Source organism: Triturus cristatus, chromosome 6, assembly GCF_964204655.1.
Source record: "Triturus cristatus chromosome 6, aTriCri1.1, whole genome shotgun sequence".
Lineage (NCBI taxonomy): Eukaryota > Metazoa > Chordata > Amphibia > Caudata > Salamandridae > Triturus > Triturus cristatus.
This window is the reverse complement of record NC_140589.1, coordinates 405,608,520-405,620,836: the sequence shown is the minus strand read 5'-3', so window position 1 is coordinate 405,620,836 and position 12,317 is coordinate 405,608,520. Positions and strand designations below refer to the sequence as shown.

At 45.7% G+C, this 12,317-nt stretch overlaps 1 protein-coding gene across 1 annotated transcript in view; it reads right to left on the bottom strand.

The window, feature by feature from the left end:
- Positions 1–12,317, bottom strand: part of MYOM2 (myomesin 2) — a 586,141-nt gene that overhangs the window by 83,611 nt on the left and 490,213 nt on the right. The window contains exons 24-25 of the mRNA XM_085610818.1: positions 3,016–3,060; positions 1,636–1,772 (exon numbers count right to left, since the gene is read on the bottom strand). Coding sequence (XP_085466944.1) covers positions 1,636–1,772; positions 3,016–3,060 — 182 coding nt within the window. The remainder of the gene's footprint in view (positions 1–1,635; positions 1,773–3,015; positions 3,061–12,317) is intronic.

Below are 12,317 nucleotides of genomic sequence, written 5' to 3'. Positions count from 1 at the left end.
CATCTCTACCAATACCACCAATACCAGCACCAATACCACCACAACCAATCCCACCACCACCAATCCCACCACCAATACTACCACCACCACCAATACCGCCGCCACCACCACCTATACCACCTCCACCAATACCACCACCATCAGCACCAATACCACCACCAATACCACCACCATCACCAATACCACCACTACCACAACCAATACCACCACCACCAATACCACCACCAATACCACCACCACCAATACCACTTCTACCAATACCACCACCACCACCAACACTATCACCAATACCACCACCAATGCCACCAATAACAATACCATCACCACCAATACCACCAGCAATACCACTAATACCAATACCACCACCACCAATACCACAACCACCAACGCCAATACCAGTACCACCACCACCAATACCAGTACCACCACCACCAATACCATCACCACCAATACCGCCACCAATACTACCACCACCAATACCACCAATGCCACTGCCACCAAAACTACCACCAATACCACCACCACCACCACCAATACCACCACCACCAATACAACCACCACCAATACCACCACCAATACCAATACCACCACCACCAATACCAATACCACCACCTCAGCGCCTCTCGCTCACTAGCAATAGCAGGGGCACTGTACGAGGCCAGAGCTGAAGCCAAGACCATCCCTCCCTCCCTCCATCCATGCCTGCCATAAAGCACAGCCCGCCCTGCACCAGGAGGTGAAGCCAGGGCCCTACTACAGCTGGAGTGTTTTTATTAGGCCAAAGATAGCAATGACATTACGCAATGCCACACTGCACACTCAATTCACAGAGAGGGCAGGAAATAGACCCCCCTCCCACTCTTCTTCCTGAGCCGCAACAGTGTAATCACAGAGCGAAAGGTGTTGGAGCGCTTTGTTAGTGTTTATAGCTCGGATCATATGTAACTCTCACTTCACACTTTGTGTCTGTGTAATTTACAATTCTTACACATCCTCTTGACGGCACTATTTATCACTACTTTCGAAGATGTTGCAGGCCGGTCTCTTCCTTTGTTATTTACAAAATAACCAGCAGTCTAGAAGGCCCTTTACTACAATGCAATAGGTCTTGCTTTTGCGAGAGTTTAAGCTATTAGTATTGTAAATGACAATGCCTTTTATTTATGTTTTAAAACCCAAAATATAAATAAAGGGCATTTTCCTTTATAATGGCAATAGCTCTAACTCATGTGAATGTGAGACCTATTGCATTGCAAATGCTTGTTTGATTATATTTTTACAAATAATTATATTATTCCACTCTCTCTTGTTGATTCAAGATATTACACACCATTTTCCAAAATATGTTTTGACTACTCTTTCATTGCTGGAAGTTATTGCGTTCACCTAGTGTGCTTCGTCAGCCACTGTGTGTTTTACTGCACCTTCACCGACATTTGCGACTCGGCTAATGATAACATGGCATTCACGGTTATTTCCTGATACTTGGTGCGAAAGTCAAACAGTGATGAAATATTTATTCCACAGAGGAACATAATTTTATACCTATACAAACAAAATTATTCGTGTTAGAAAAGTAAACGAATTGACAGCATTGCGTACAAATGGGCATTGCGGACGCAGCATTGCATGTACCTCGCTGTTTGTAATTTCCTCGTCATTGACCACGAATCTGAAGGTGGAATCGGCAGACAGGCTCTCAGCCTGCATCCAGAACCGGACCTGGCCTCTCTCAAAGATCTCATAGGACAGCTCTGATTTTAATGGAATTGCTGTGAGAAAAAACGAGGATAAAAGAATAATAAATGATGCGATTTTCAAACAGCGATTACTCCTAGACCAGGGATTCTGGACACTTTTCATATCCTGTTTTATGCTCCACAGGAGCATTCTATGTTGACCGACTTGCGCTTAAATGTACAGTTTCCTGACAGATTTAAAAGGCTAAAGATTAAAAGATGCGGTAAATGAAAGATAGTATGTAATCGATATTGTGGAAGGAGCCAATCAATGCTAACAGTGAGGGGTGAGTGTACCTCTTTTTGGACAAGTTGATACGCCTTGCCGGGTGGGTATAAAGAAGTTGTGCTATTAGTGCATGGAGTTACATTCAGAGGCGCAACTAGAGCCAAATTTCGGGGGGGGCTGAGCAAAAATTTCGGGGGGGGCTGAGCAAAAATTTCGGGGGGGGCTGAACTTTAAGCAATAGGCAGAGTGGAGCTGCAGGGGCACTTAGAAGGGGTGAGCAATATGCAGAGTGGAGCTGCAGGGGCGCTTAGAAGGGGAAGGCCTCATTAACATGCAAATGGTCTTTTAAAGACCTGTGAAGTGCTCGGGTGCGGCTGCTTTTTTTGCCCGGGAAGGTGTCTCATCCCGGGCTGCCACACACGACGGGGGGGGCTGAAGCCCTGTGAGTCCAATGGGTGTTGCGCGCCTGGTTACATTCAAGCCAAATTCATATGTAAAATGATGTGTCTTATAAGCAAATGCGACTTCCCAAATACGATTTCCATGCAATATTCTACCCGGGACAGGTAGTCAATATGAACGCCGTGTGATGTATATTGCAAGCGAGCGCTAAAAACCCTTTAACACGATAATCAGTAGATCTCCCCCATGCAGTGCTTTTCTCTTTGCTGTGAAGGGCTGAAAATAATCAACTACTTGGCCGGCATCTGTCAGACTATAGAGCAAGTAAATCCAAAGTCGTACAATAGATTCCAGAGGGGACTCCATTATGCATCTATTACAGCGCCGGCTCTCGCTCTGTAAAGTTCGTCACAACCGTGGCAGGGGTAAATCAAACTTCTAAGAAATGACTGGCTCATAAAACCGCCCGCAGAGAGGACAGAGAGCAATATTTGTCTTGAAATACAGCACGCAGCAGCAAGCTGTTTCATGACAAATGATCGCAGGAGCGCCTTGAAAGCGCTCTGTTGGGAATTTCAGCCATCGCTTCAGTGTGTGCTTCTAATTCTCTCGAAATATTTGATGAGTGCCGCGCACTGTACTTACTTGGGTTCCTTATTTCATGGCTCAGAGCCATCAGACGCTCCAGCTCTGAAAGAGAGAAAAAACGTCACGTGCTCAGCTATTCAACAAATACTTATGGTTGTTAAGCAGGGGCATAACTCTCTGACATTATTATTTAAGAAGCCTCAAAAACAGACTAAAATCAATACATTCTATACAAAACCTTTCATTCATACGGCACTGTGCTTTTCGTATTATGTTTTAGTCAGCAAACAACAGAATATCAAAGTTATATCACACCAGCAAATACCCATCTTCAAACGGACCTTTACTTGGTGACCCGTGAGGCTAAATATGTTTGTGGCATTGTGTTAAGAACTTTGTATCTCTAGGTACTGGGCTTCTCATTCACAAAAGGTTAGGGAGTGTAAGAACCTGTTAAATATGTTGAAAGCGGATTTCTGTGGATGTTAAATGATTTTGGTATTTAGAATGAAGAGATATATTTCTATATCACACACACTTGATATTGTTGGAAATTGGTGCCTATTACACAAGCAACACGTGAAAACTGCATTTTTAAATGTACAGAAACACCACTTTCTTTACTGCCCATGTGATGATAAATGTGCAGTCATCGAAGATTAGTATATGAAGTGAAGCAATTAATAAATCGTGGTATTTCCACAAATATTCACGCTAGATTTCAACAGCTGTCTTTACTTCGGTTTGTCGAATGTAAAATTTCACAAGTGTGGTTGGAGTGAGGTTGCTATTGAGTGTGCTATAACTGTGCTGGGCAATTCCCCCCAGTCATAAATGCCACTCCACTAGATCTGTGCAGCTATACATTTATTGGATTGCTCTTTATTGACAAAGTTAAGGAGAAACACGGTCTGATGAGCAGTGTAATTTCTCTCCTTTGAAAGGGAGTCTCCAGGTTTTTTAACCTCTAATATAAAGACCACTCCCTAAAGCGATAGTAATTACATTAATTTATTCCAAAAATTGTAACCTTCTCCAAAGTAGGGACCAGGACCCTGTTACACATGTCCTTAGAGGAAGACACTAGTGAAATAGAAGCACAAACAGATGACGAAAGGGCTGGTAGTGAGAATGAACTTCCACAAGGGACCCCAGAACTGTGGACAATCTAGCATAGCATATGTGTCGTGATAGAGAAGGGACCAATTTCTGTTAGATCTGCTGTGGCACTAACCAATCCCAGAGGCCTGCCTGGAGTGTCATAGAGTTAAAATCTGACTTCTCCGTTCTGCAGAACCTCTCAGTAGGCAAATAAGAGGCATGGCAGGAGAAGATCCCACTTCCTCCTGAGGTTCTCTGGTAGAGTTCCCATCATGCTTCTCAGTGTTTTGTTAAACCACTCCACCAAAACATTGGTTTGTGTGTGGTATGCTGTGCAGAAGTGATATTTCACACCAACTAACTCTCATATCTCTCTCATGTAAGAAGAGATGAAGTTAGTTCCCCAGTCAGAAATTACCATCTTTGGAAATTTAACCCTAGAAAAAATCCACAGGAAAGCTCTTGCTACCACTCTTGCAGTCATGCTTGTCAGAGATACAGTTTCAGGGTACCTTGTGGCATGGTCCACCGAAACCAAGATATACTTGTTACCTGACTGTGAGGGGGGGGCAAATAGACCAACTATGTCCAGTGGCGGCTTGCAGAGGAAGTGCTGCGGGTGGTGAGGCGGGGGAGGGGCTGGGTGGGGGGTAGTGGAGCCGGACATAGTTTTATTTATTTTTTTACTTACTTTACTCCTGCCCGTCGTATGTCCGACTCCACTATCCCCCACACAGCCCCTCCCCCGCCCCGCCTCACTCCCCAGCAGCACTCCCTCTGCGGGCCGCCACTGACTATGCCTATCCCCACCCTCTCAAATGCAACATCTACAACTGGTAGAGGCACTAATGGTGCCTTTGTCTTCCCTACTGACTTACCTCTCAGTTGGCAAGCTAGACAGGTTCTACTGAACCGCTCTTTGTCTGTGCATCCCTGACTAGTAGAACAGAGGGTCCAACCTATCCTGGGGTTTTCTAATCCCTAAGTGTCCTGCTAAGGGCACTTAATAGGCAGTGACAACAAGATGTTTCTGTGCACTAATGGAACCACAAGTCTGCGACTAGTAACTGGCTCAGAATTTACCGGTTCACTATAAATTAGGCCATCCACCCAGCCAACATAGTGTTTCTGACCACTCCTTTGCTGGCTTGTTCCTGGGCTTCCTTCGGAAGTCCTTCAAGTTTAGAGCACTCTTCTTGTGGAACTAACATCCCTTGCAGCTCTGGAAGCAACCCCGACTCCAGCACATGGTCGGTTTTGGGAGCCTCCTCCTCCTCTCCCTGTGGAGCAGATGATCTCCACAGCCATTGCCTTCCCAGAGTCTACCCTTACCTGCAAACTATCCTGTCCTTGCAAATCAGAGATGACCCCAGTCTCATTCTGAGACTGTGACGCAGCCTGTGCTTCGATCAATTAAGCTCATTCTCAACCCTGGCAAGTGGGTATTCCATGCACTTTCCAGTGACTACCAATCCTGTGTCCTTGGTTCCAGGGAGTAGCTCCTCAGGCTTAAGGTACTTCCTCTCAGCCATAGTGTGAAAGGATCGAGTGTCCCTCAGGGCAGGTGTTTTCCTCTTATTGATACTGACTTCCTGCACAAATTCCAGTGTGTTAGGATGTATGTGTTTCAGAGTATCTGGGTCCCTTTCTCAAATGTCCATAGCTTCTAGATTGAGTGCAACTGGTCCATCACAGGTACCTCCACCCACGTGTAACATGCTTGCTATTACGGGCGTGGCTGTGTCAAGTTCCTTCTCTTCACAATCTCACTTGCAAAGCCCCAACTTGTGACACTTAAAACAAGTCAACACCTTGGATTTAGAAGGACATCCTTGCTTTCCCTTCGCATGATGCTCCTTCCTGGACACACCATTACCATTCCCATGGAACTATTCTGTTCCGTACCCTCTGGTTTGGAACCAGTCTATGTAGAGTTCTTCTCCCCATTTGGCCTAGAACTTGCAGCTCCAGCCATTTGTGAACCCTATTAGTCAACCACTTATCAGCTAACACTGCACATTTTTTGGACCCCTCTCTGTCAAATCAGGTATTGCCTAAGTGGGGTAGAGCACTCCTCCTTGAATTGCTCTAACACCTTCAACTGGTTAAGGGACTGAAAATCCTTGGCCTCCATCACGCTTACCCAATTATTTCAATCATTCAATACAACGAGAATCCAAGTAACAGACAGAAAGCCATTCGATCTCTTGCAGTCACAGAACCTTTGCAGGTATTGAGCTGACTTCAGCTCAAACCTTCTAACGAGAGCTTCTTTCATTTATTCGTAGACCATCTGGTTGCCCTCAGGCGTCCTTCCAATGAAGGCTGTCCCTTCTAGAGGTATGTGTTCCATTAAGGCAGCTGCCTTAGACACCTCATTCATGGCCTGCGCCTTACAAGCAACCTCAAAACTCACAAACCATTCCAAAATGTCCTGACCTTCCATATACACATGCACAAGATCTTTTGGAACCTTGGCCACCACCTAACTTGAACTAAAAGTAGAGTCACTTATCCCAGTTGGAGTTGTCATTACTGCCATGCTAAGTTCCTTTGTCTAAAGGGATATTCATTCCTTTCCAGCTCTCTTTCCTTTTTCTTCTGTTTCTCCTCCCACTGTCTCTCTGCTCCACCTCTCCTTTCTCTCTTTTCTCCTTCTGTTCTCTCAATATCTCTTCCCTGGCCCATTTCTTCTGTCTCTCCCGCCCCCTCTACTCTTGTTCCCGGTGGCTAGTCTTAACTTCTTCCTCTCAAACTCTCTGGCTTTCTCATCTTCCTCAGCCTTAGCTTTCTGAAGTGCCAAGTGGAAGCTCAGGGTCTCTGCTAGACTCAACTTACCCAAGTGGTTTACTTTCTGGAAGTGGTGACAGTGGTACCCTTGAAATTCAAGGTGGTGTACACACCTGGGGTATTCTAGAAACTAAAGGTGGGGAGTGTCTTTGTGAAACTCTGGAATATGCATTCGGGGCACTTTCTGTGTGTGTCTACGATATATCTGTGCTAAGCGGATCCTAGAGCCTGAATCCACTGTGCTCTCTTCCTGGGTCCCTAACATGGTTTACCCCCCAGAGTCAGCTACAGCCTCCTCCCTTTCATCCATTATCTCAAACTGATCCCTAATGAAATTAGCAAAGACCTCTCTGTCCCTATTCCTGGGAATCTTCCACCCTCTGTTCCTACATAAATCTTTCACCTGATCTATGAACATGGTGCTGAGGTCATTTCCCAACTATATGTTCTCCATTGCCAAAGTGTGTCGCCTCTGTACATTGACACAAAAAAACTGGACTTATTGCAACGCTGTTGCAAATTGAAAATGGCCAATGCCACCTCGGTATCTTTTTAACTCCTAAGCATTAGGCATCCCACTGCTGCCTCCAATTTTCAGAATCCCGTTCAGAGGGACCTGGGGCCAGCAGGGGTTACTGGGCACAACAGAGGTGGTTAGGTGTTTACTCCTGATATTCCAGGGCCCACCCTACTATGGATCCCACTAAATTGGGTTAAGCGCTTGCTTCTGTTCCTGAGTCTCAATTGATAACGTAGCATGATTAATCAAGGGTCTCTCAAAGGGAAATGTAGATACAAATTAGTGAACACGACACATGACTCAACGTGCATGTAGTGGCCACAATGCATCAACGTCCAGTCAAATAATTATTTTGTGTCAAAGTAGTATTTTAATTCTAATGCTACACATACATAGTTAAACAACATTCAATATGCAATAGCACAGTCCCCCTTGAGGTAGACACACTAGTAGTTGTCAGGCCCCCTGAGTTACTAAGTTATTATATAATTGGCATGTGGTTACGTCCCACTCACATGCAGCAATATCCAAGGAATGTAAAGTACTAGGCCCTGTTTGTGGAATTTTCCCCTCTTGGACTTAGTCAAAAAGGCATGGTAACTTAGAGTGAGACAAGTAAGGTTGCAAAAACCAAACGTGGTATATCTTCCAGGGCGTAGTAGGCCAAGTTTTCTGCTTACCCACTCTGGTGGTATGAACCCTTGCAGCAGCACAGTCCTTCCTAGTCCGGATTGGCAAAGTCGGGCGGGACGCGTTCATTTGCAAAGCTCCTGGCAGGTGCAGACTCTGTCTTTCCTGAGCGGCTCTTACCAGCATCCTGGCGATCAGAGTTGCTCTGGCTCCAATCACATGCTGTAAGTGTTATTCTTCCTTCTTTGGTGATGAGGGCAGTCTCCTTGTTTCGACAGGGCTCTGGCGACATGTTGTCAGTCCTCGAGCCTCCTAGGAAATGTAGCCTCCCTCGTCTTGGTTTTGGCAGCAAGTTGGAGTCATGGGCAGCGACCTGGGCCTCAAGCCTCAGCATTTTGAGTGCCCATGCCTGGCATAATGGGTCACTCCAACGAACCTCACTATTCTATCATGCTGACCTTAGGTTCCCTCCTCAGCAGCACCTCCTGTCAAACTGGTTCATGGCAACATTCCAAACTTTGGTAATGGCCTGATCGATGCGATACAGTTACTCAGCATACAGCGTACCCACCTGGTATACAAGGTCATAATTTCACTAACGCAGCACATGGGCAATGGCCTGATCGATGCAGCACTGTCCTTCACGCCAGTCGGCCCTCTCTGGGATGCAGGGTCCCCAAAATTTCACAGTGGAGCACACAGGCAATGGCCCAATCGGTGTGGCACAGTTCTTGAAGCACGGTGGCCCCACTAGGCATACAGGGTTGCCAAAGTTCACAAAGCGGCTCATGGACAATGGCCCGTTCAGTGCGGCACAGTTCCTCACACCTCTCTCAGGACCTCCACACATCTGGGCTCTCCTAGAGCTGACACCCTCCAGAACACTCCTCTTCCTCACAGACACACCAATATTGGCAATCAGACAGGTACTGGTGCTTCAGACTCCAATACAGATGATCCTGGTTTCCCTGGGTGATGTTCCCTCACCCAGTTGGGGGACTAGCAGACTGGGCCTCTAGTAGTAGTCACAGGGAGAAGTCTTGTAGAGCTTCTCCACCTTGTGCGAACTGGCTGGCTGATCAACAGATGACAAAGTATGGGGTCTCAGACTCCCCTACTTATAGTTCTTTTCCATATACCAAATGTGATTTAGGGTCTGGCCCTTTGGGGTTTTATGCAGGGGTTCTGCTTATTTGATATGGACAACCCTTCTTCTCATCCTTTCCTCTAAAAGATGTCTGTGACAGAAGGTATGACTCTGGAGCTGATTAAACCCAATCAAGATACATGGGAGAGACCAGAGTTCGCACCTGGATGTCTGCCACAATGATTTGTGCATCAAAGGTTAATCCCTGGCCCTCAACCCTACCCTTTATGATTTGCTTATCAGCCTCATCCCCTCTTCCTGAGATGTGTCGAGGCCCTTTCCCTGTGATCTGTCACTGAATAAAAGAGCCCTTTGAAATGCACAGGGAGAGCCCAGTTACCCCTCATCAAGTGTTTGTCTCACTCAGCTTACAATAATGCAGCAATCTACATTTCTGTCTAGGGGAGATTCCTCTGCTTATCATGTTTTCACCAGAGATGCCTAGGCTTCCCACAATTGAACCCAAGGTCATCCTTGTAATCTACCAATGCAGGCATCTGTGCACTCAGCATACATTCACAGCAAACTCCATTGACTGCTGCTGTTGTGCCCATATACTATGCTACCACCAGCATTTTCACATGCATCTCACACACTCCGCCTGAGTATTCTGACCAATACTAAAGTCTCCCTGTACTGCACCAGAGTGTCACTTTAAGCATCCTCTCCCAGCGCACACACATTTACCATTTGCCCTCTGATCCACACTGCACTCTCTGTGTAGTGTATTTCCTGTGCACTCACATGCACTCAGCACGTTTTCACTATGCATGCACTTCTAAATCACCCTGATGTAGACCAAGGGTGAGTAAAGATCACAGCAGCTGAACTTTTTAAAAGGTAAGTGAGCCAGTAGGCCTCACTCCAATGACACAGGGTAAAAAGAGCTGGTCACTACTTCTAATCAGCACACCATATGTTGCCACCACAGCGATTCTGCTGCTTAGGTCCCGGTGAAGGCAGTAGCCATCCAGCACTATGAGGGTAGCACTTTGGACACCCCTCCCCAATCCAATAAGACAGCAGTCGATGAAACAGGACTATGTCATTGTACACAAACATGATCCATGCTCGCTTATGTAAAAATAAAGTCAGCATTAGGGACAACAACACTGTTGGGCACTCAGGGCAGGGATACACGTCTTTACCGTGCAGAAGACTTTTCCGTACCATCAGAGCTGTCAGGGGTCCAGTTGTGCATTTGAAGTGGGGGAGACTTCAAAGAAAAACTTTGGAGTGTTCAAGGTCCCTGTCCTTCCTGCCCTGACTCAGTCTCACTACATGGGGTTATGCAGCTCTTTGTGTGGGGACAGGCACAGCCCTTTGAGGTGCAAGTTTTAGCTCCTCCCTCCCATCCAGTCCAGGAAGACTCATCAGCCAGGCGACTGGCTGTCAGGAAATGAATGGCCCATCAGGCACACCTAAGCTCCCTTTGTGTGGCTGTCTAGAGGGAATGCACAAAGCCCAGCTGTCACCCACCCCACCTGGTCAGAAGGCACAGAATGGTTTAAGTATGTCCTTACTGGCCTTTTTAGACTTGTAACTCAAAATCCAACTCACCACAAGTTGTAATTTCAAATTAGATTGTGGGTCCAGGGACACCAAACTCAAAATATCTATCTTGTTCAAATTGGAAATTTCACTTATAAAATGTAATAAGTTAATCCAAATGTTAACATTTGGGAGAGATAGACCTTGCAGTAGTGAAAAACAAAATTGGCGGTTTTCACTACCAAGACATGTAAAGTTTAAAAGTACCTGCCCTGACTCTGAAATACATGGCACCCTGCCCTGTGGGTTAAACAGGGCCTACCTTAGGGGTGACCTATCTGTATGAAAAGAGATGGTTTAGCCCTGGAAAGAGGTTTTCTTGCTAGGGCGACATGGCAGTCTGAAAGGGCACACACAGGCTCCGAAGTAGCAGGCCTGATATATGGTTAAGTTGCTACTTATGTGGGTGGCACAATCAGTGCTGCATGCCCACTAATAGCATTTAATTTACAGGTCCTGGGCACAATACTAGGGACTTTTAAGTAAATTATATATGCCAATCGGGTATGTGCCAATGTTAGCATGTTTTAGAGAGAGAGAACACATGCACTTTAGCACTGGTTAGCAGTGGTAAAGTGCTCAGATTCCTAAAGCCAGCAAAAACAAGATCAGTAAAAATGGGGGAGGTATGCAAAAAGTTGGGGGGAAGACTACCCATGGCTGTTAAGCTTAATACACCGATAAGTACTCCTTGTTACCCATAAGGTAGGGTGCCTGATATTTAAATGTTAATATGTGTCAAATTATTGTTACCATGTTCCCACAGTGACTGGGCTCCAACAGTTATTTTCACTGGCAGGGATATATATATGGATCCTAAGAAGTACTGATTTGAAACGTTAAACTGTAACATTTGATAGGAAACAGCCAGAATATTAATTCAACGTAAATTTATCATATTTATTAAAACTCCAATTCATTAATGAAGTCAGAAGTGTAATAAATATGTTCGAATAGTAACTTCTAGAAAGTATAGCTTTCCTGCCTAAGCTCCAGTTGGCTCATTAGCATTTGCCTGGGATCGCTAATCTGTCATGTCAGTGCCTGACTGACTATGAGTTGTGTAAACTGTTCCCACTGCAGAGACTTTTTCCCTAACCTTTGGTTCTGAACAGCAAGGGTGTAGGGTGGTCTTTTTCTTTCATTTGCAGGAAGGATATTTGGGGTTGACCCAAGAACTTCATTAGCATGAAAGGGACCAAGGCGAGGCCTGCCCTTTCAAAAGTAGACATAAAGTGAGAACTGGAGGAAAGCAAACCTTTATTCCCCTGATCCACACTGGCCAAGCTGGCTCCAAACTGAGTTGGTGGGAAGCTACCCACCAAACCAGTTTGGAGTTGACAAAAGAGAGGGAACTGCTCATTTCCCTGGCCATACTTCTTGATGAACACTCAGGCTCTGCACATGGGAGAAAGGGTCTCCCTTCTTTAATGTTAGGAGTAAGGTACACTTGAAATCACTTGCAGTAGAGTGATCAGGAACTGCTTAAAAATGAGGAGGGTTAACCCATTGGAACATTTATCACAGTGGCTATGGAAGAGCCAAGAGTCATCACCCCCAAACCACTAGGCATTGCAACCCATAAATGTGGCACCTCAAGGAACCTTCTTCTGAAAAGTT